The sequence below is a fragment of the Mobula birostris genome, chromosome 6 (genome assembly GCF_030028105.1).
Source record: "Mobula birostris isolate sMobBir1 chromosome 6, sMobBir1.hap1, whole genome shotgun sequence".
NCBI lineage: Eukaryota > Metazoa > Chordata > Chondrichthyes > Myliobatiformes > Myliobatidae > Mobula > Mobula birostris.
In genome coordinates this window covers 39,897,336-39,922,824 of record NC_092375.1, presented here as the reverse complement: position 1 = coordinate 39,922,824, position 25,489 = coordinate 39,897,336, and the positions used below count along the sequence as shown (strand labels likewise).

Here is a 25,489-nt window from a genome sequence, read left to right as displayed (position 1 = left end):
AGAAACTTGAAGCTGCTCACTCTCTCCACTTCTGATCCTTCTATGAGGATCAAGTGTGGAACTACCAAGTGTAAAATACTTCCATGATAGCAAGATAGCTCAAGTGCATGATAAAACCAGGAGGTGATTTCAGATACCAGGATTTGAGGCCTAGAAGACCATAGAAACCATAGAAACTACAGCACAGAAACAGGCCTTTTGGCCCTTCTTGGCTGTGCCGAATCATTTTCTGCCTAGTCCCACTGACCTGCACACGGACCATATCCCTCCATACACCTCCCATCCACGTATCTGTCCAATTTATTCTTAAATGTTAAAAAAGAACCCGCATTTACCACCTCATCTGGCAGCTCATTCCATACTCCCACCACTCTGTGTGAAGAAGCCCCCCCTAATGTTCCCTTTAAATTTCCCCCCCCTCACCCTTAACCCATGTCCTCTGGTTTTTTTCTCCCCTTGCCTCAGTGGAAAAAGCCTGCTTGCATTCACTCTATCTATACCCATCATAATTTTATATACCTCTATCAAATCTCCCCTCATTCTTCTACGCTTCAGGGAATAAAGTCCTAACCTATTCAACCCTTCCCTGTAACTGAGTTTCTCAAGTCCCGGCAACATCCTTGTAAACTTTCTCTGCTTTCAACTTTATTTATATCCTTCCTGTAATTTGGTGACCAAAACTGAACACAATACTCCAGATTCGGCCTCACCAATGCCTTATACAACCTCATCATAACATTCCAGCTCTTAATACTTTGATTAATAAAGGCCAATGTACCAAAACCTCTCTTTACGACCCTATCTACCTGTAACGCTACTTTTAGGGAATTTTGTATCTCTGTATTCCCAGATCCCTCTGTTCCACTGCACTCCTCAGTGCCTTACCATTAACCCTGTATGTTCTACGTTGGTTTGTCCTTCCAACGTGCAATACCTCACACTTGTCTGTATTAAACTCCATCTGCCATTTTTCAGCCCATTTTTCCAGCTGGTCCAAGTCCCTCTGCAGGCTCTGAAAACCTTCCTCACTGTCTACTACACCTCCAATCTTTGTATCATCAGCAAATTTGCTGATCCAATTTACCACATTATCATCCAGATCATTGATATAGATGACAAATAACAATGGACCCAGCACTGATCCCTGTGGCACACCACCAGTCACAGGCCTCCACTCGGAGAAGCAATTCTCTACTACCACTCCTTGGCTTCTTCCATTAGCCAATGTCTAATCCAATTTACCACCTCTCCATGTATACCTAGCGACTGAATTTTCCTAACTAACCTCCCATGCCGGACCTTGTCAAAGGCCTTACTGAAGTCCATGTAGACAATATCCACTGCCTTCCCTTCATCCACTTTCCTGGTAACCTCCTCGAAAAACTCCAATAGATTGGTCAAACATGACCTATCACGCACAAAGCCATGTTGACTCTCCCTAATAAGTCCCTGTCTATCCAAATGCGTGTAGATTCTGTCTCTTAGTACTCCCTCCAATAACTTACTTACTACTGACGTTAAACTTACTGGCCTATAATTTCCCGGATTACTTTTCGATCCTTTTTTAAACAACGGAACAACATGAGCCACTCTCCAATCCTCCGGCACCTCACCTGTAGACAGCGACATTTTAAATATTTCTGCCAGGGCCCTTGCAATTTCAACACTAGTCTCCTTCAAGGTCCGAGGGAACACTCTGTCAGGTTCCGGGGATTTATCCACTTTAATTTTCGTCAAGTCAGCAAGGACCTCCTCCTTTTCGATCTGTACAGTTTCCATGATCTCACTACTTGTTTCCCTTAATTCTATAGACTTCATGTCAGTTTCCTTAGTAAATACAAACGCGAGAAACCTATTTAAGATCTCCCCCATTTCCTTTGGTTCCGCACATAGCCGACCACTCTGATCTTCAAGAGGACCAATTTTATCCCTTACAATCCTTTTGCTCTTAATATACCTGTAAAAGCTCTTTGGATTATCCTTCGTTTTGACTGCCAAGGCAACCTCATGTCTTCTTTTAGCCCTCCTGATTTCTTCCTTAAGTATTTTCTTGCACTTCTTATACTCCTCAAGCACCATATTTACTCCCTGCTTCTTAAACATGTCATACAATTCCCTCTTCTTCTTTATCAGAGTTGCAATATCCCTTGAGAACCAAGGTTCCTTATTCCTATTCACTTTGCCTTTAATCCTGACAGGAACATACAAATTCTGCACTCTCAAAATTTCTCCTTTGAAGGTTTCCCACCTACCGATCACATCCTTGCCAGAGACCAACCTGTCCTAATCCATGCTTTTTAGATCATTTCTCATTTCTTCAAATTTGGCCTTCTTCCAGTTAAGAACCTCAACCCTAGGACCAGATCTATCCTTGTCCATGATCAAGTTGACCATCGAGAGCAACAGTGAAAGCTAAGAGATGATATGAAAAAATACCATCAGGTTAAAAGAAAATTAATAAAATTCAGATATATTTTATAAATAGAGGAACAAGAGGATAAATAAAATGGAGTTCCCCAGTGTTCAGTACTCAGTCACTTGCTATTTGTACTATGTGTATTAATGATTTAGATTTAAATACAAGTGGGAACAATAAAGCTTACATATAGCCAACAGCTGAGCAAATTGTTAGCAGTGAGGACTGTAGGCAGAGGTCTTGGTCCATATTAGTATCACAACATCTGGATGACTTCCTCTTACCTGCATATTGGCAGAGACTAAAGAGGAAGACAACAGAGGCAAGGACAACAAAGACTGTCATGGGATGCAGAGCAGCAGCTACTGGATTGCATCAAGTCGGTGGACCGGGTCATGTTCAAGGACCTGAATGAATACACCATGGTTGTCACAAACTTTATAAAGATTTTTGTGGATGAGTGTATCCACACAAACTATTGAATCTTTACCCAGAAATCCTAGATGAGCGTCAGCAATCTACTGAGGGCTAGATCCGTGGCACTTAGGACTGGCGATCCAGTAAAGTACAAGATGTCCAGGTCTCACCTCAGGAAGGCCATCTCACACGCAAAGTGCCAAACTTGAATCACAGAGGGATAAACAACCACAGCAGGGCTTGAGTGCCATCATCTCCAACAAAGCAAAACCAGTAACGTAAATGACAATATAGTTTCACTCCCAGATGAGCCCAGTGCCTTTTATACTTACTTCAACTAACAGAACATGGAGATACCCTGATGAACTCCCATGGCCACTGACGACCCTGAGAGTACTGAAGATTTGTGCTAATCAACTGACTGGAGTTTTATGGACATCTTCGACCTCTTGCCTTTGACGGTCTGAGGTGCCCACTTGCTTATAGTAGTCTTCAATCATTCCAGTGCCAAAGAAGAAGATGGTAACCTGCCTCATTGACTATCATTTAGCAGCACTTTCATCCACTGAGATGAAGTGCTTCAAGAAGTTGGTCATGAAGCACATCAATTCCTGTCTGAGCAGAGACTTGGGTCTACTCCAATGTGCCTTCCATCACAGAAGGTCAACAGTAGATGCCTTTTCATTGGCTCTTCACTCAGCTCTGGTACACCTGGACAATGAAGATGCATACACCAAGATGCTCTTTGACTACAGTTCAGCATTCAGTACTATTCTTCCTTTGAAAATTATCACCAAGTCCCAAAACCTGTGCTTCAATACATCCCTGTGCAACTGGATCCTGGATTCCCTCACTGTCAGATACCAGTTAGTACATATTGGCAATAACATCTCCATGCTCACCATCAACAAAGGTGCACCACAAGGCAATGTACTTAACCCCCTGCTTTACTCACTTTATACCTATGACTGTGTGGCTAACTGCTGCTCCAACGCTGTATTTATGTTTATTGATGACACCACTGTTGTCGGCTAAATCAGCGGTCCCCAACCACCTGGTAGCAAGGCACGTGCTACCAGGCCACAAGGAAACGATATGATTTGGCGATATGAGTCAGCTGCACCTTTCCTCATTCCCTGTCACGCTCTGTTGAACTTGTACGCACGCGAGGTCATTACACACGCATCATCCATGTCAGTGCGGGAAGATCAACTCCTCAAGCTTGAAAATGACGACGGGCTGAAAAGTATGCTCGACATAACATCTCTGCCGGCATTCTGGATCAAAATCAAGGCTAAATATCCTGAGATAGCCACGAAAGCATCGAAAACGTTGCTTCCATTTCCAACATATCTCTGCAAAGCGGGGTTTTCTGCAATAAATGCAACGAAAACTAATGTGCGGAATAGACTGGACATAAGGAACCCCCTTCGAGTATCGCTGTCTCCCATCACCCCTCAATGACACCATCTTGTTGCAGGGAAACAAGCCCAGGGCTCCCACCGATTCAGCGATATTGGTGTGTTGCAATGATTTTATATGTTCATACGAGGAAAATATGTGCTGTGTGTTTAATATCCAAACGTTACTTAAAATATTATGATGCTGTTGACTTATAAGTGACTTATAATTGACTTATCACTGTATTCATGCGAGGAAAATATGCGCTGTGTGTTTAATATTAAAATCATTAGATAAACCTTTTTAGAAATGAAATTGAGTGTATCAGCCACTTATAAGTGACTTATAGTTGACTTATCACCCATATTCTGGTTGTGATTAACACCCCCCCCCCCCAGGGTTGCCAACTGTCCTGTATTAGCCAGGACATCCCGTATGTTGGGCTAAATTGGTTTGTCCCATAGGGGACCACCCTTGTCCTGTATTTCCCCCACTAAGGAAAAGCGTTCCTATGAAACCCTTCGTGCCGAAATGGCGTAAAGCAAAGAAGCAATTACCATTAATTTATATGGAAAAAATTTTTCAGTATTCCCAGACCCAAAAAATAACCTACCAAATCATACCAAATAACACATAAAACCTAAAATAACACTAACATATAGTAAAAGCAGGAATGATATGATAAATACACAGCCTATCTAAAGTACAGATAATGTATGTAGTGTACTGTAGTTTCACTGAATAGAATCGCCAAAAACGATTTGTAGAAAAAAAAATCAGCACATACACGCATGCACACGTCATACATGCGCACACAGGTGCCCGCGTAAGGCTTCATGGTCATGGTAGTCTTTCTCAGGGTAAAAACAAGTGTCCCGTATTTGACTGCTACTCTTGTCCATTGGCAACCCTACCCTCGCCAACCCCCCCAACCCCGTCAGCCGGTCCGCAAGAATATTGTTAATATTAAACCAGTCCGCAGTGCAAAGAAGGCTGGGGACCCCTAGGCTCAATCAAAAGTGGGACAAATCAGCATATAGGAGAGAATAAAAATCTAGCTGAATGATATCAAAACAACTGCCTCTCATTCAATGTCAGAAAAATCAAAGCTGATAATCCACTACAGGAAGAAACTGGAGATCCATGACCCAGTCCACAATTGGAGATCAAAGGTAGAGAGGGTCTACTCTGGGACCAACATGCAAGTACCATCACAAAGAAGGCAACACAGCACCAGTCCTTACTTAGAAGTTTGCCTAAGTACGGCCTGTCACCAAGAACTTCAACAAACTTCTGTAGATGCAATGGGGAGTATCCTAACTGGTTGCATCATGACTTGATATGGAAACACCAATGCCCAAGAATGGAAAATACTATAGAAAGTTGTGGATAAAGCCCAGTCCATCACAGGCTAAGCCCTTCCCACCTTTGAGTATATTTAGACTATAAGACAACAAGACAACACACAGGAGTAGAATTAGGCCATCTGTCTCATCATGTCTGCTCCACTGGTCCATCATGGGTGATTTATTATCCCTTTCAACCCCATTCTCCTGTATTCTCCCTATAACCTTTGTTGCCATGACAAATCAAGAACCTCTCAACTTCTGCTTTAAATACACTCAATGACTTGGCCTCCACATCATCTGTCGCAATGAATTCCAGATTCACTACCCTCTGGCTAAAGAAATTCCACCTCATCTCTGTTCTAAATGGACATCCCTCTATTATGAGGCTGTGTCTCTGGTCTTAGACTCGCTCACTATAGAAAGACGTTCTCTCCACACCCACTCTATCTAGGCCTTTCAAAATCTGATAGGTTTCAGTGAGATCCCTCCTCATTCTTCTAAACTCTCGCAAGTACAGGGCCAGAGCCATAAAGCACTCCTCATACATTAATCCTTTCATTCCTGGAATTATTCTCATGAACCTTCTCTGGATCCTCTCCAATGCCAACACATCTTTTCTAAGCTAGGCGGCATGGTAGCATAGCGGTTAACACAGCACTTTACAGTACCTGTGATCCGGGTTCAATTTCCGCCACTGCTTGGAAGGAGTTGGTATGTTCTCTTCGTAACCACGTGGGTTTCCCCTGGATGCTCCCGTTTCCTCCCACAATCCAAAGACGTACCAATTGGTAGGTTAGGTTAATTGGTCATTGAAAGTGATTAGGCTAGGATTAAAATCAGGGGATTGCTGGGTGGAGCGGCTTGAACAGCTGGAAGGTCTATTCCGCACCGTAACTCAATAAATAAATAAGCCCAAAACTGCTTACAATACTCCCAAGTGTGGTCTGACCAGTGCTTCATAAAGCCTCATCATTACACCCTTGCTCTGAAATTCTAGTCCTCTCAAAATGAATGCTAACATTGCATTTGCCTTATTACAATGAGAGTGAAGATTCGCAGGATCCCATCATTGACAGCATTTTGTGAAGGCAATCCATTATCTGCACTGGGCAACTACACTGATTTTCTTCAGTTACAGTCAGAAGAATGGGATGTGAATAAATGCCACCAACGATGCAAATATTAGGGACGAATACAGTTGGATAGTACTGTAGTAGTCTTGGTAGTGTTCTAATTGGTTCTGTATTTCACTTAAATACATAGTTCATTACTCAGTTTGTCTTTTTTATACTTTAACTATTTCCATGAAAGTTCAGCTAATTAGGGTAGTCACTTAATTGGGCCAAAATATACTGGTCTCAATGTGTCCCAATTAACTGGAATTCACCGTGTATGGCAACATATACATACTTTGATAATAAATTTACTTTGAACTTTGCAGGATTTCAATCTTCCTGCCTAATTCAAAGTAAACATAAGGAGCTGATAGAAGGTCAAAAGCAGTATCTGAGGTTGCTATCTTAAAATTATTCCCTGTATCACACTCACACGACGACAAGAATGATTGAGCAGCTGAAGTGCTGGTGGAGGTGGAAAGGCTTTAGCTAATTGGACCAATTGGAGCTCTTCTAGGGAAGAAATTACCTGTACGAGAGGGACATTTGAGGGGGGTGGTGGGGAAGGAGAAGGTACCAATATCCATTGTGGGGAGGTTTATTATGTTACTTGGAACGATATAAGCTAGTTCAGCAGGGGTATGGTACACAAAGCAATAGTGTATCAGATGAGAAAGGTGAAGCTTTTATAGAGGTTAATGCATGCAAGACCAGTAGGTAGGCTAGGCAGGGGTAGAACAGGGAATGAGAAATATCTGATAAACTAAAGCATGTTTACTTTAATGTAAGATGCCTCACAGGTAAAATAGATGAACTCAGAACAAGGAACAGCTTGCAAGCTTTTACAGAAACATGGTTGAGAAATGGACAGGACTGGCTATTAGTTCAATGTACCAGAATACCTATGCTACTGGTGCGAGAGTTGGAGGTAAAATAAGTTGTATCATTTCCAAGACAGAACATCATGGCAGCACTGAAGGAAGGTATTCTTGCAGAAACATCTACCAAGGCCACATGGATAAAATTTAAGAGGTAATAAAGAGGGGATCACTCAGATGGGAGTAAATTATAGCTCCAAGATCAGTGGGAATTAGAAGAGCACATATCAGTGGATTCTGGTTAACTGGCCTATCAGTTAATTGGGACAGCAACTTATTTGGGGCAGCTCTTTAAGGACAAAAACTGATAGAGTAAATGGTAGGGATTCCATTCACTTATTTGGGACACAATGCTGCTTAATTAAGACAGGAGACTGTTATTGAACAGTTTCTAACTAGTGTCAGTTGTGTGCATTTTGTGGCCATTAGACACTACACTGTACTTGAAGTCAACAGTTCTTAAAATAGTGTCAGTTGCTTGTGCTTGTGTTCAAAAAAGCAGTGATTTTTGTCACTGATTGTTGGCCAAAAATAAGCAGAAAAACAAATAGGATTTGTTTTGCTCATTGCAGTTTCAAGCATTTAGGAGATTCCAGAAATGGCCAGGGTGAAAATGAAATGATTTCACTACTTCAAGTTAGGAACTACAAAGAATTAAATGGTATTGATGATCATTTTGAATGGTACAATTAAAATGAAGATTTGGAGAATGCAATGGTCGAAAGCATTGTTTGAAGATAGTCCATTATCTGCATGAGGTATCTGCGCTGATTTGTTCAGTCACCGTCAATCAAAAGAACAAGGCAGCATACACTGGATGATTTCTTTTATTGATACGTATAGGAACAAATACAGTTTTATAATACTTTGAAGGTATTGGTAGTGTTTGAATTTGCTCTATAATTTAAATAGATAAATTGTTACTTAGTTAAACAACAGTTTGTCTCGTTTATGCCATTTTAACTGTTTCCATGAAACTTTGGCAAATTGAAGCTGCTGCTAAATTGGGCCAAAATATACTGGTTCCGATGTATTCCAGTTAATCGGAATCGACTGTATTAGGAAAATCACACATAGATGTAGGAACAGCAGTACTGTAATAGAGGTGATTTTAAACTTTCCCAAAATTGACAGTGACTACCTAAGTGCTAAAGGATTAGATTTGGCAGAATTAACTCAGTGCATTCAGGAAAGTTTTCTAAAGCAATATATAGGAAGTCCAACACTCAACCTTTTCTTATGAAATGACGCTAACCAAGTAATGGTTGATGAGTCAGTAAGGGAGAACTTCAGTATCAGTGACCGTAACTCTAATAGCTCCTAGATACCCAAGGAAAAGGACGTTTTATATGTGCAGTTAAGAACCATCTTTGGGGATTGAGACCTTACATGACTGGTCAATCGCACTAAAGGTAGTACAAGGTAGCTTGCTGAACACCAGCCCTATGCCGATTAATACTCAGATTCCAATCTGAATCCTTATCAATGTAATTTTCACTGTTGTGATTGACTTCACCTTCCCACTATCGTTCCTTTGTGTGCCATTACCATCATTCCATCTGTATCAACTCACTGCCATTGTCAATATCTGATAGGCATTCCCAGTTTGTGTTTTTTTAATTTTAATTTAGCCCTGTTAATGATGGATACATATGTACATGCATCTGAAGGCAGTAAAGCCTTGAATTCTAATCCTGCTAAGAAACAAACTAGAGATGGCAATACAATGTTACATACCTGGAGTATGCTTTTATTCTGTTCCTGTCAGATCAGCAACACTGTACTACTGTAATACTGTACTGTCTAATGAAGCCAAGAAATCATCAACATTACACAAACACTTCCGTAAAAGACACCCTGAAAAGGCCACTTATGGTATTATCCAGTTCCACTGTAATACTGTAATACTGTACTGTCTAATGAAGCCAAGAAATCATCAACATTACACAAACACTTCCGTAAAAGACACCCTGAAAAGGCTACTTATGGTATTATCCAGTTCCAGAAGATGAAAGAAGCATTTGAAAAGCCTTGCACACTCCAGTTATTTGCCAAGAAAGCTAAAAGCAACCTTGATTATGGTCTCATTGCTTCTTGTAACATTTTCAAAATGATAGCAGTGTGGAAAATCTCAAACAACTGGTGAAAGATTAATAATGCCTGCTGTATCAGAAGAGCTCACCACTGTTCTCAAAATGGAGAGCAGAATTTTAAAATCAATTCCTCTAAAGTAATAGCTTTGTAGCTCGTCACATTGACAGAGTGAGTGAAGACATTGAGTATCAACTATGCAGAGCTACAAAAAAAAACAGAACTTGGGATACAACTGGATGAGTCAACTGTGCGAGAAAACAAGACATTGCTAATGGCATACGTATGGTTTATCAAAAATGGAAAAGTTTATGAAGAGATTCTTTTTAAAAAAGAGAGAAACAAACATCAACGGTGAATCAATCTATGATGAGCTCAAAATGTATATTGAGGATAAAAGTTTTCCAATTAGGAACATGATTTTATGTGCAACAGATGGAGCACCATACATGACAGGTCGCCAGGCTGGTTTAGTGGCATTTATGAAAAAAAAGAAATTCCAAGTCTGTTCGCAATCCATTGTGTAATTCATCGTCAACATCTTGCAGTCAAAAACCTCAGCGAGCAACTTTTTTCAAGCGTGACTCTTGTAATATCTGCTAACAACAAAATTAAAGCTCATCCATTAAATAGTAGAATATTTCACCAGTTATGGCAAGATAATGATGAAGCGTTTGAATGCTTGCTTCTTCACACTGAAGTGTGTTGGCTGTCAAGAGGCTGCTGCTTAAAATGTTTCTTGATCTTTTTGACACAGTGTTTGAATTTTTGCTCAACTTGAACTTGGGGGAAGAAAGATTGAACTTCTACGTGGAGATATACCGACCTGTATAACAAAATGAACATTCTAAATATGAAACTGCAGAGTGAGAATTTCAGGCAGAAAGTGCAGTTTCCATTTTTATTGGAAAATTGGAAATATACAGGCAAAACATTGGGAGAAGAATGTTCTCAGTTTCCCTGTATGGAAAGCATGGTGCTCTCTATCAGAACGGTGATTTGCAAGAGTATTGCTTACATCTGCAGTCACTTAAGAAGGATTCTCAGAATCGATTCAAGGATTTGAATGATCTAAAAATTACAGAACAAATAATTAACCCATTTCTTTGCAAGGTGGAAGAAAAGGGAGAGCTTGCAAGAAGAAATTATCAAAATTTAGAACGATGAAGCAGCAAAAAACGCTTTTCAAAAAAAATCAGCTTTTGTGATATGTGACTATAATGTCATATGAAGTTTCCTGGTCTTTGGAGAAGAGCCAAACTGCTCTTCATTGTATTTCCATCCTCCTACCTTGTTGAAAGAGGCTTCAGTGCAGTGAACCACATACTCACAAAAAACAGAAACTGCTTAGACATTGTTATGTACGAGAACTTAAGGCTTTTGCTGTCAGAACTTGAACCAGATATTTCAACTCTTGCTAAAAACCATCAAGCTCAAGGATCACATTGATATCGAAGCTCCTATACAGTGCATTAGGTACTGTGCAAGCTAGGTTTAAAAACAAATAAAAATTTAACGCATAATAACTTGTCTCATGGGAGAATTGGATAATATATCGTGCCTAAGAGGGGCATTGGCAAGTATGAAGGTGCTTTTGGGGGGCGGGGAGGAGTGTTGGCAAGTATGGAAGTACTTTAGGGGGGCGTTGGGCCAAAAAAGGGTTGGGAAACACTGCTCTAAACCTTTCCCATCTATGAACTTGTTTAAATATCTTTTGGCATGCCACAACTGGGTCTTATCATTTAAAAGTTCAAAGTAATTTTTTGATCAAAGTACATACATGTCACCATATACAACCCTGGGGTTCATTTTCTTATGAGCATACTCAATAAATCCACAGTAGAATAACTATAATAGAATCAAATGAAGACCACAGCAACCTGGGCACTCAACCAGAGGACAAAAGACAACAAACTGTGCAAATACCAGTTTTTACGCTGATAAGTGCCAACTGATGACAGGGCTCTGGTGAGTGTAGTTAAGTGGAATGGTCTTAGGGGTACAATACATGATCCCTGAAAGTTGCAACGCAGATAGGTAGGGCAAAGGTGGCATCTGGCAAGCCTGCATTCATTGGTTGGAGCATCATGTTACAGATGTACAAAATTTTGAGTTAGGTTGTGCTTGGATTGCCACACTATAGGAAACTTGATTATGCTAGAGAAGCTTCAGGAAAGATTCACAAGAATGTTGCCGAACAAAAATGTTCAAGGGCTTGAGTTATATGGAAAGACTATATGGGCTGAGTCCGTTTTCCATAGAGCAAAAGAGGCTGAGAGGACACATAAAATAAAATTATGAGAGATATAGATAGCCAGAATACGCTTCCCATAGCATAAGTGTCTAAATTGTAGAAGGCAAAGGTTTAAACCAAGATAGAGGAGAGCTACAGATCAGAAATGTAAATGTTTCATACAAAGAGTAGATGGTACCTGAAATGAGATGCCAGAAGGGGTGCAGGAGATGGAAACAGTAATAACATTTAAACAATATCTGAGCAGGTACTTGAACAAACAAGGCATAAGGGGAAATGGAATTAGTGCAGGAAAGTAGGATTAGTATAGGCAGGCACGCTAGTCAGCATAAATGCAGTGTGCTGAAGGGCCTGTCTACGCTGTACATTTATATGACTTAAATAGGCAACAGATAGATGGTCATGGCCCTATTGTGGGTAAATGGGATTATTATTTGAACAAAATGCTCAGTAAGTTTGTGTTGGGAAAAAGGGTCCATTGTTCAGCTGCAAATTCTTGGACTCTACATAGTCTGGTCAGTTGGATAGAAAAGAGGTATGTGGAACTTAATCAGAAATTATTCAAGGAAATGCAATGTAGAGGTACAAATCAAGGAAATATACAATAGATGAAAGCAATTGAGAGGTATGAAAGAACAAAAGGACGTCAGAAAGCTTGTCCATAGAACTTTATCAGAGCAGGTTAATAAGCTAATTAGTTTTAAGTTTTCATGTTTTATTGTTTTGCAACATTAGATCACCGTGGATTTAATCTGGCTTTTTTGACACTGATCAACAGAAAAGATTCTTTTGTGTCAAAGAAATAACAAATTTCTACAATTGGTCAAAGTTAATTACAAATATAAAATACGAAAAAATTGATTGCATAAGTATTCACCCTCTTTAAATCAGTATTTAGTAGAAGCACCTTAGGCAGCAATTACAGCCCAATCGTCTATGGGGATAGATCTCTTATCAGCTTTTCACATCTGGACACTGCATTTTTCCCTCCATTCTTCTTTACAAAACTGTTCAAGCTCTGTCGGATTGCACGGAGATTGAGTGAACAGCCCTTTTCGTGGCCAGCCGCAAATTTCCAATTGTATTGAGGTCTGGACTCTGACTTGGCCACTCCAGGCCATTAACTTTTAAGCTATTCATGTATAGCTTTGGCTTTATGCTTGGGGTTATTCTCCCAAATCACAGTTCTCTTGCAGACTGCATCAGATTTTCCTCCAGGATTTCCCTATATTTTGCTGCATTCACTTTACCCCCTACCTCCACAAGTCTTCCAGGGCCTACTACACTGAAGCATCCCCACAACATGATGCAGCCACCACCATGCTTCATGGCAGGGATGGTGTGATTTTGATTATGTGCAGTGTTTGGCTCAATTTTGGTTTAATCAGACCAAAGAACCTTCTTCCAGCTGACTTCAGTGTCTCCCATATGTCTTCTGGCAAACTCTAGCCAGAATTTCATCTGCGTTTTCCCCCCCCAATGGTGGCTTTCTCTTTGCCACTCTCCCATAAATCTGTGACTGGTGAAGCACCCAGGTAACAGTTGTTGTATGTGCAGTCCCTCCCATCTCAGCTTCAGCTTGTAACTCTTCCAGCGTGGTCATAGGTCTCTAGGTGGTCTCCCTCACTGGAAACCTTCTTGCACAGTCATTCAATTTTTGAGGACGGCCTGCACTAGGCAGATATTCAGCTGTGCCATGTTCTTTCCATCTCTTGATGACTGACTTAACTGTACTCCAAGGGATATTCAGTGACTTGGACATTTTCTTGTATCCATCTCCAGATGTGCTTTTCAATAACCTTTTTGTGGAGTTGTTTGGAGTGTTCTTTTGTCTTCATAGTGCAGTTTTTGCCAGGATATTGACTTAGCAGCAGTTGAACCTTCCAGATACAGGTGTGTTTTTGCTACAATCAATTGAAACTACTTGACTGCACACAGTTGATCTCCATTTAACTAATTATGTAACTTCTAAAACCAAGTGGCTACACCAGTAATGATTTGCTATGTCATATTTTAAGGGGGGGACAGGGGTGAATACTTATACAATCAATTATTTTGTGTTTTATATTTGTGATTAATTTAGATCACTTTCTAGAGATCTGTTTTCACTTTGACACAAAAGTCTTTTTCTGTTGATCACAGTCAAAAAAGCCAAATTAAATCCACCGGGATTCAATGTTGTAAAACAATAAAACATGAAAACTTCCAAAGGAGGTGAATACCTTTTGTTAAAATAGCCACAGTAACAAGGCAAACAGAACGCTTTCCTTTACTAGTTAATAGATTGAATATAAAAGCATAGTGTTTGTGCCAGAACTGCATAAAGCACGAAGTTTGGTAACCACATTGCAGGAAAGATGTCAGTGTACTGGAAACGGGGTAATACAAACTTGTGAGGGCATTTCCAAGTCTGGAAGATTATAGTTAGAAGATTCGATCAGCAGGTATTGATTTATTTTTAACCACCTCGGAGAGATGTGATTGAGGTGTATAAGAATCAAGGACAAAAAAAGTACAAGTTGGAAGGACCATTTCCTTTCACAAGGTGTTTAATAATTTTAAACCTATGCTCTTAAGTTTATTAGAATTAGAAAGAAAACAAAGAAAAGAATATTTACCAGAGGATGATAAGGATCTTGAACTCATCATGTGAAACAGTAACGGCAAAGATGATCATCACATTTTAAAAGTACTTAGATATATACTTTAAGTGTTGTGACCAAGCACTTAAATGTTGGATTAGTCAAGATTGCTCTTTTTCAACTAGGACAGACATAATGAGTCCTAATGATTTTACAAATATTCTTTTACTCGAACTTTCCACCCAATGTCTTTATGGCTGCCATAAAGATAATACTGGTGGTTGGATCCTAATTATCTCAGACTTAGGGTACTTCTGCACAAGTTCCTTGAAGCTCCTTCCATTTTCACTTGCTTCAACTTCCTTCCATTTTTTTCAGATCTGGAATGTCAATTTTCATCACAGCACCCTTTTCCATTCATAATTCCTTAGGTAACAAGAGCAGCTCATGCCCACATGCAACAAATTCTATTGAACATTCAGGCTGGGCTGTAAGTACCAGGTAACATTTTCACCACACATCAGATAATGACTACCTTCAATGAAGCAGAACCTAAGTATCCAACAATTTAAAAATGTCCTCTGAAATTATCTAACCGAGTAAGCCATGAAAGCTTAAAATGATCTTCTTACCTAATATCCAAGTTCATGGACTTTTAAGTAAAGGTCATTCAATGGCAATAGAAAGGAAAGTTCATTTTTTCTCAAGACAAAAGCATTGGAATATTCAATTACCACCACACTTGTTATTAATCTGTTTTAAATCATGTTAAATTTCAAATGAAATTAGCCAACCACTTTAAAACCAAATTAATCTGTAGACAAGAATCCCAATAAAACTACTTAACAGAAAGGTAATGGAAGTTTGTAAAAATAAACAATGAATTGAAACATTGAGCGCTTGTCATTTTTGCACATACATGTTACTAACATGAACTACAAGATGTCAAGTGAAAGTTGATCCAATGAATTGTACAGAAAATACATGAAGTACAGCAGTATTTGCAAACTTCTGAAGACATGGCAATTAACTGAATACAAGCATAACTGATTTGCCGACTGAAATACCATTTTAAAATAGTAGCATATTTACTATTACTAACTTCCAAATTTCTACTCAGTTCCAACACATTCATGGCCATTTGTTTTACTCCTGCTTCCAGACCACCGGGCGCCATCTAAGAAGTGATATAGTGCAATTTCATCCTTGCATATGCACCTCCAGTGAGAGTGAACTGGATTCATGCAGAATGATTAAGACCCAGAAGCTTGGTCAATCTGGAAGCTCTAATGGCAACTGCATTGCCAAACATCGGAACATTCAACAGAAATCCACAATCAACCTCCAACCTTTGCATTTGTATTGCTTAATCCTACTGGAAATGATGAATTAAATAACATTTTCTTCAAAACTGTTCTTAACTAAAATCAATAATACTCTAATATGCCTCATTAAGTTAACTGTGTTCACCCTAAAGATAATATTTGGCTGTTCCTTTGATAAAGAAACAGATAACTGGAAACCTCAACCTTTTTTTTAGTTTCATTGGTTCTGCAACAAAAAAATACACAAAATCTATTAAATGAATTGAGGCAGGTTCAAACAGCTTAAAAGATTTAAAAATCAGCAAAACCTCCTCTTTCTTGCTTATATTCCAGTAAAAGAGAAATAAGGTGAGATACAAATTTTATTATAACTTATAATAAACAAATTTACACTGAGTGATTACTATTTCTTAAAAATGAAGTTAAACAGGCCCCATTTGATAAATATGTATGAAAATCTTTATTAACAGCACATTTTACGTTGTCTTATCAATTAGCTATTAACAATTTCTGAAAAATGGGTAGCAAATTCATGTTTCAAAAATTGTACCCAAATACTAAACAAGCATAACCGTTTGTACATCAGACTCACTGATCACAAGTGCTTCATTGAAAGGACAGTTTGAGACATGTTGGTTTGTGCATTTCTCTGATTGCCACTGGAGGTTTTAGGAAAGCAAAGCAACTCCTTAAAGGAAAAAAAAATGAGGGAAATAAAGGAGTTGGGGAAGGAGCAATGGTGTCAACTATGCTCTGTTGATATCAGATTTGAAGTCAAAATGCTAAAAGTACTTACAAAAAGGATTACAGGAAACCAAATCAGTAGCATAAGACTTAGCTATTTTCCCCCACATCACATAACAGTCATACAGTAGCTTCTTGGTCAAGATGATAAACTAACATAGACCATGGATCTAGCTTGTCTCTTGGTTTATTTAACTCAGCGACATTGAAAAACTAGATTTTTATCCGTTTCTGGACATATGAAATCAGAGATAAAGCCTTACTTATAAAAATATTATGAAACAATATGAACTGGTGAAATTTTACAACTTTTCAATTTTACAGTTATGAGAGATCATTCTTACACACCCGCTCCTCACATAAGCCTCAAATGTTTCCTTTAACATTCTTGATGGGGAATATGTGGGTTGCACATATACAGCATGGATATCATACTACCAATGATGCTTCATCAATTAAGTAGTCAACTTTTTATTAAATTCTCTTTTACTCAGTTAACAAAAATGGTGAAATGGTGAATTGCAGAAAATTAGTGTAATAACTTACTAATATGTCCTTACAATACATTGTGTTTTCTCAAATAAAATGAGAAATTCCTTAAACTTAACATGCTTGCAATGTAAAACCTAGTTAATATATCAAACAAAACTCAAACTTAACCAAAAATACTATATTTCAAATGGTAACTCACTGAAATAAATCAACTTAAATAATAGTTGATTAAAAGAACTGAATGGCACATGATTATCAAATTCTTAATAATTTATTAAGTTATTGATGTTCTAATCAATCTAGTAGACATGTAGATGTAGCAAAACCTGAAAATGGATCATCAAAATGGTCAAAATTGATTGGTTGTTCAATAAAGTTATTCTAATACTTGCCTCCCCTCTACCCGTCAGCAATGTCAGAAATCCATTCCAACAGCTTTAGGAATAATGAGAAATGTGAAATGGACATCAATGTTAATGGAACTCTAATTGTTCACCAAGTTAAAAGAAAAAGTCTACTACTAGTTTCAATTCATCGTTGAACGAATTAAACTTCTGTACAGATTTTAAATAGAAGGAAATAAAATGTATATGAATAATGGGCTTGGGATCAGAAATCTTTATGATCGGAGGCAGACCAGGCCAAACCAGGCCAGTCTTTATTTTTCTAAATTAACATAGCATGCTACCCAATTAATCAACCTAATATTGATCACGAAATCGATTATTCGCTCGACTGATAATATTTCCAAGATGATGAAGCTAAAAAATAAAGAAGATCATTTCGTTAAAATGTACTTACTGCTGACTTTCATGCTCCCAAAAGCAGACGGCTGCTGCACAGGTTTGCAGCTCTCAGCAAAAGACGTTGTCCTGGGTCGACCACTCATGATTACTTTAAAGCGACATCTAATTTTTCAAACATATATTTTTTAAAGACTCTTCTATGATCCTTTAGTTTCTTTCCCCTCTTTCTTAATTTTAATCCTGTCCACCAGGTTTCATCGCGTAAATTTTTCCCAGACAAATTAGTCGTGTATATTTTTTTCTATTCGTCTTACAAAACGAATCGCCAGAAATAAATCTGAATAATTTCAGAACTCCACATTGATCTTGACTGAGCTCAATGCAGGATGGTGGTGGTGATGATGATGGTGGTGGTGGTGGTGGTGGTTCCTGCCATGGCGGATCCTTCAGTTCAATTCAATCCTGAGGTAATTTTTTTCTTTTAATTTCTCGGCTTATCTTTTTCAGACTTTAAAAGCCCATTCGCATCTCATTTATCAGACGATAAAAAATTAAAACGATTTCTGGGGGGGAAGCCTGTTCTTACCCAAATTAAAACGGTTAAAACCCCTCCCTAATTCACTCGGCTGTCTTTGTACTATTTTTTTGCCTGGCTCTTTCTCCCTCTTACTGCAGCTGTAACCTCTTGGTCAATCTAACTTGGTGCCGGGGCGTTATGATTGACTTTAGGGAGTAACCATTCACAGAAAGCGTCGAAGACATTAGCGTCACTCTAGCTGCGCTCTCGACCAATTGGTGAGGGTGGGTGTTGCTTAAGGTGCTTATCAAGTTCGGTTGACTGACAGCGACGGGGAAACTGTCCGTCAGCCTCGAATTGCCCTTCCCCTCCTCGTTTGTCTTCGCTAGCCAATGAAATTCCGCAATCGGTCATACGAAGCGATGATGGAAAGGCACGAGCTCCGCGAAGTGCCGCTGACTCAAACCAATCGGAATCCTCGGAGAGACCTATACGCCCTGACGACGAGCGCTTCTTGTGATTAGACGGCGCCCTGAGAATGTGATGTTAGGCAATGGACAGCGGCCCCTGGGGTGGGAGGAACTGGTGGCACTCCTTACTCTACAGGTGTAGTCTGCGAGTTTGACAGAGTTAGGGTCATAACAAAACAGAAGTAGTAAGATCTAGAGTTAACCATAGCGTGGCGAAGTGCGGTCGTCCCAATGAACTTAAGGCAGTCTCATAACGATACCTATGACTCAACTTGTATGAAGTCGGAATAACCCAAGATTCTCAGGGGGCTTGGTGGGGCAGATTTGAGGATGTTCTTCGCCCAGGAATGACCAGAACTATAGAGATCACTGTACAAAGTCCAGGAATCAACAATACAGGTTGGGGATGAGCAGAAATATTTAGAATTTGTGGAGGCTCACAAGGAATTGGCCGATTGACTTTCAGATGTAATAAAGCTAATCGAGAGAATGAGTTTACACAGGAGGTAGCAGTGAAGTAGAAACTCGGTCGGAACAGGGTCGGCACATTGCTGTAAACACGAGGAATTCTGCAGATGCTGGAAATTCAAGCAACACACATCAAAGTTGCTGGTAAACACAGCCAGCCAGGCAGCATCTCTAGGAAGAGGTACAGTCGACGTTTCGGGCCGAGACCCTTCATCGTTGCTGTGTCTGTTTTCACGTTTGTTGATTCGCGGTGGCTCCCATTTAAGCAACCCTTCAGTTTTCAAATTCTTGCCTGATTTTCAAATCCGACAGCTCTATCTCTGAACCTAGAACACACCAAAATGTCTTCGTCTCTCCAGTTCGGGCCTCTGAATTTAATAACTCGAACATCAGCAGTGTTGCCTTTTCCACCACTGGAAGATCCATAGGGTTGAATACTTTTCTTAAATCTTTATATCTCTCTTTATTTACTGCGTTTTTTTCCTTCAATCTGGCCTCTTTAATCATGTTCTTGATCATTGCCCCTGGTTTTCCCTTCTGTTTAGATGTCAAGCATGTGAAGCATCGTGGGATGTTTATCACATTAAACATATTAACTTCTGTTTGTAGCAATCTTTCAGATAAAATACAGTTGCTTCCTTTTCTATATAAATAAATCCCATCCTTCTTGAGTCTTGAGGCACTCCATTGTCGTGATCGACTATGGATGTTGTGTCCCAGCTGTGTATGTGATACCCAAGCCAGGACAGTACGATATGGAAAGCAAGCTGATGCCCATGTAGCAGGCTCCCCCTCTACACACGGCTGATGAATCCAAAGAGACAGCAGAGACCGATACAGTTTGGCTGTAGTGGCATAGCAGGGGTTGCCAGTCAGTGTTGAACTCATACACAAGATAATCTGCAGATGCTGGGGTCAAAGCAACACTCACAACACGCTGGAGGAACTCAGCAGGTCGGGCAGCATCCGTGGATCAGTCAACGTTTCGGGCCGGAACCCTTCGACAGGACTGTAGGGGGAAGGGGCAGAGGCCCTATAAAGAAGGTGGGGGGAGGGTGGGAAGGAGAAGGCTGGTAGGTTCCAGGTGAAAAACCAGTAAGGGGAAGGATAAAAGGATGGGGGAGGGGAAGCAGGAAGGTGATAGGCAGGAAAGGTGAAGATGGAATAGGGGAAAACACAATGGGTAGTAGAAGGAGGCGGAACCATGAGGGAGGTGATAGGCAGCTGAGGGAGGAGGCAGAGTGAAATGGGGATAGGGGAAGGGAGGTGGAGGGAATTACTGGAAGTTGGAGAATTCTATGTTCATACCAAGGGGCTGGACGGCCTAGACGGTATATGAGCGGTCCCCCAATCTGCGTCGGATTTCACTCTGCCCCCTTACTGGTTTTTCAGCTGGAACCTACCAGCCTTCTCCTTCCTACCCTCCACCCACCTTATTTATAGGGCCTCTGCCCCTTCCCTCTACAGTCCCGACAAAGGGTTCCAGCCCGAAACGTTGACTGATCATTTCCACGGATGCTGCCCGACCTGCTGAGTTCCTCCAGCGTGTTGTGAGTGTTGAACTCAATGTAGTTGACTCAACATTGGGACTCCAGATACAGATTTTTCTTCAGGATTTACTCCCAAGACCTTCCCCATGAGTGGGTATAGCTGTAAGGCAGCAGAGGTTGAGATCAGAGTTTTCCTTCTAGATGAGCCGCCATCCACAGCAAACAAGCCCCATCTGCCCAAAGCGACTGGTTTAAAGGCACCAGTAACCTGCCCTTGTCCCTTCTGTCAGTAGAAACAGTTCTGCTGGGTGAAGACCAGGAACTGGGCTTGGTTGTCAGTGGCTATTTGAGACACGCACCATTGGCCCCATTTAATAGGTAGTGGGAGCTTATCCCCACTACCACCCTTGGCTATAATAACTTTAAATAGCTAAAGCCCGTCCATTGAAGTAAATAAAGTAATAGTAATTCCATAAGTTGCTACAAAACTGAATTTTTAAAAGAAGTCTCGGTGAACCTTGGCCTCCAAGGAACGTGTGATGATTGGTAACCTGTTCATCAAGCCGTAATTTAAATGTTACTAACATGCTGTATGTAGACTTGGCCCTATGGAAGTAACTATTGATTTCCAAGTAATGTATTAACTGAGAATATGATTGTGATATAACTGCAGAGTTGGTCACATTGCCAACAGTACAGGCACATTCATGTTTATGATCCCATATCTATCATGCCCTTGGATTAAAACAAGTGCCAGAGAAACACTGTTGCCAATTATAATTAATTTGTCAACTCCAAAAATGGCGGAAATGAATGAACTGAAGCAGAGATAGCTGACTGTCATTATATTTTACATAGAGTTTGAAACGCCATTTTGGGTCAAAATCAGAGTTCTTCAGGTCAATTTCAACATTTAAGAGAAATTTGGGTAGGTACATGGATGGAGAGGTATGGTCAATGAGATTGGGCAGTATAGTAGTTTGGCATGGAATAGATGGTCTGAAGGGCTTGTTTCAGTGCTGAAGTATGCCATGACTACAACAGAAGTCAAACAAGATTAATACAATGTGCTCATTTTTGTAGAGAGCAAAATAACAGTGGTACCTGTACTTGAAGTATGATTTTGTTGGGAGGAGCAAATTAGAATAAAAAACAAAATATTGGGAACAGCGGATCAGCTGTTGGAGGTCTCTGTTCTCAGCAAAACACCCTTTCTCTTGTTGGGGGTGAGTTTACTGTTAATTCTCAAGTCAGAGAACACAACAAAAAAGTGATGCAGCTGACTTTAAGACCGTAATCTGTGAGTTGTTTTTATTGATCTCCCTTTTTGCCGTATGACACCTCTCTGCCCCTTTATTAGGGAGAGAGAGAGCCTGTGGCATGTCGAATGTCAGGTGAACAATTAGTTTTTGTTATACTGCAGACCATGGTCTCCATTGGGGGCTTTGCTATTGCTTGCTTGGTGGGTGGTTGGCACTGATGCTTTTGCTGAAATGAATGGGGGAGGGTTGATACTTTGCTGCTGCTTGTGCATGGGGGGAGAAGGGGGCTTTGGGGTTCCAACAGTTTTATTGTTGCCCATTCCTTGGGGTACTCCTCTAACGTTTTCGTGGATGTCCGCGAAAAGCAAGAATTCCAGGTTGTACAAGGGGTGATTGATAAGTTTGTGGCCTAAGGTAGGAGTCAGTTTTAGAAAACCTTGCACATTTATTTTTCAACATAGTCCCCTCCTACATTCACACACTTAGTCCAGCAATCATGGAGCAAACGGATCCCTTCTTTGTAGAAGTCGATGTCTTGGACCTCCAGAAAGTGATCCACAGCAGGGGTGATTGATAAATTTGTGGCTGAAGGTAGAAGGAGATGAGATATTAGCTTCAAACTTTCTGCATAATCACTGAAAGAGTTGAACTGCATGTGCATATAACAAGAGCTGTATAACTCATCTCCTTCTACCTTAGGCCACAAACTTATCAATCACCCATCTGTGGACACTTTCTGGAGGTCCAGGATCTGTATGCTCCACGACCGCTGGACTAAGTGTGTAAATGTAGGAGGGGACTATGTTGAAAACTAAATGTGCTAGGTTTTCTGAAATTGACTCCTTCTACCTTAGGCCACGAACTTATCAATCACCCCTCGTATATTATATACATTCTCTGATATTAAATGGAACTATTGAAACAGTTGAGTTAAAAAGGAGTACTTTATGCACTTATCAATCAGAGCAATTTTTAAAGCATTGTGGAACTTGAGCAAAGCTGATTATCAATCCGTGAAGGATTATTGCTGGTCTTAATAAGAGGATGCAAATCCTGAAATAGTTGAGAGCAAGATGACTTATACTTTATGGGAGACATTTCCAGAGCTTATGGTCTAAGCAGCTGAATACCAATAATGAAATTAGAGATTGTCAACAGGCCTCATTTGGAGCAGCTCAGAGATGTTGGAGGATTGTTATAAGCAACAAAGCAATTAATGAAAATTTTAAAGGAGCCAGTGCTCTTTAGTAGGTATGAAGAACACAAGGACTATTACATTTGGGAAGGTGCATTAAGACCCATGAAATAAAACATGTGACAATGATAACAATCCTTTCAAATAATCAGATGGCTAGAGGCTGCAAACGTTCTATTCCATTACTAATCAGAGCCTATCATTTTTTTCTTCAACTTCTTTTATCTTCCATTGTTTGTCAAGAGTTATAGAATTTCAGAACTACTGAAAGGATCCTAACAGTTGCTTGTCACTTGAACAGAAAAGGCTACAGAAAGTGATGGACACAACGCAGCCATTGCAGGCAAGCCCCTCCCCACCATTGATATGGAACGCTCCTGGAGGAAGCAGCATCCATCATCAGAGACCTCCACCATCCAGGCCATGTTGTCATCTCATTACTACCTTAAGGCAGGAGGCACAGAAGCTTAAAGTTAGACACACCGCCTGGTTCAGTAACAATTATTACCCTATAACCAATGGGCTCCTGAACTGGCATTTATAACTCACTCACCGTAACTCTGAACGTTCTATGACTCACTTTCAAGGGCTTTTTACAACTCTTATTTTCAGTATTATTTTTAATTGCAGTTTGTCTTTGCACATTGGTTGTTTGTCAGTCTTTGTTTACATGCTTTTTTTATAAATTCTTTTTCTTCTCTCTGTAAATGCCTGCAAGAAAATGAATCTCATGGTTTAATACTTTAATAATAAATTTACTTTGAAGTTTGAAGTTTTTTTTACTCCAGAGAGGCAGCCCATCCACTCTCTGATTAAATCTCCAGTTGTCTCTTAAAAATAACAAGGAATTAAAGATGATTTTGATGCCACAATCCAGCAAATCTAGACCATAGTCTTTCTTGTTACCAAATGAGATGCAACAGGCACTTACCACTTCTAGTCCAAATTCTGTATAAAATGCAATTAAAGCAGAGAACTAGAAGAAAAATACGTGTGCTCATAAGGCAGGTTCCCCCACCTATTAACTTTGTTTTTAGCATTATGTGACATTGAGATGAGGAAAGTGAATCATATTTCCAACAATGTAAAATTTACATTAAAAGCTGAGATTCAGTGCTAACACAATAATCTTACTTACATTGGCTTAATTACTCTTTTACCTATAAATGTGACCTATTCTTATTGTGGAACTGCAGAACATTACTTAAAAATGCCAATTTAATCAATTTTCTTAAATATACTGACTACTGACTATAGTAGATTAATTTTCATTTTGTGATATAACAGTAATATTGCAAAGTGAAAATTAATCCACTCTAGTTAGTTTTATAGATTTAATTGTTAATGCACTTAACTCCTGCATCTCCAGATAAACATGTTCCTCTGAAGTTACTCTGTTTTAATTTCCAAAATATATCATGAAAGTAAGAATGCCTGAATTTATTTACTCTCTAATAGACTATTTTCCTCCTATTTTCCCTTTTTTTGAAAACATTGTTTCTTCCATAGTGAACAGTTTAATGGACACTTGGCTGCCTCTAATTCTTCACCATTTTTGAAGTGTGAGCCAATATTGTGAATATTGTCAGACTTTTCTAGCTCACATATTCATCCTATACTCATCAAGGATCCACACATTCCAGTTGGAGCAGCGATTATTTTTTGGCTTTCTAGTCCATTTGTGGTTTTTCTTGGATGAGATCATGCAATACACTTCAAATGACCCAGCAGGAGTCTGACAATAGAGTCTCCATCTTTTTAAAATTGTATTAATTTTCTCCAGTAAATAATTATTTTAAAATCTTACCACAAGTAGACTTAAGATGCTGGAAATAGATTTAACTACCACTTTCAGAGAGGAAGTAGCTGAAAGGGAGAATAACAAGAGTTATGGGGATTGAGTTGGGGAAATAGTTAGCTCTTTTAAAAAGTAACGAGGTCTTGGCATTCATTATTGGAATGATATTCAGTTTCTTTTGGGTGATCTTGTTTTACATTCAAAGTCCTTTTTAACCTACAAGCAAGATTTTGGAAAATGTCACTATTTGGTTCTGTATTTCTTGAAAGCAGAAGAGGAAGAGATTTGGAGGGATTTTTTGTGTTTATTCTCTTGTATGGTAACAATTTATATTTGCTTTTTGCTTTTTTCTGTATCATGAGTGGCATTTAAATTTCTCTGAGGAATTCACCATTTGCCAATATTTTCCCTTCATCTTCTTACTTACTGAGTCTTTATTGCCCATATCCTCATGACCTTTGCAACACAACTGCTTTAAT

At 39.6% G+C, this 25,489-nt stretch overlaps 1 protein-coding gene across 1 annotated transcript in view; it reads right to left on the bottom strand.

The window, feature by feature from the left end:
- gsk3ba (glycogen synthase kinase 3 beta, genome duplicate a) overlaps nt 1–18,509 on the bottom strand; it is a 178,495-nt gene extending 159,986 nt beyond the window's left edge. The window contains exon 1 of the mRNA XM_072260292.1: nt 17,866–18,509. Coding sequence (XP_072116393.1) covers nt 17,866–17,953 — 88 coding nt within the window. The 5' untranslated portion in view covers nt 17,954–18,509. The remainder of the gene's footprint in view (nt 1–17,865) is intronic.
- Nucleotides 18,510–25,489: the final 6,980 nt, after the last annotated feature.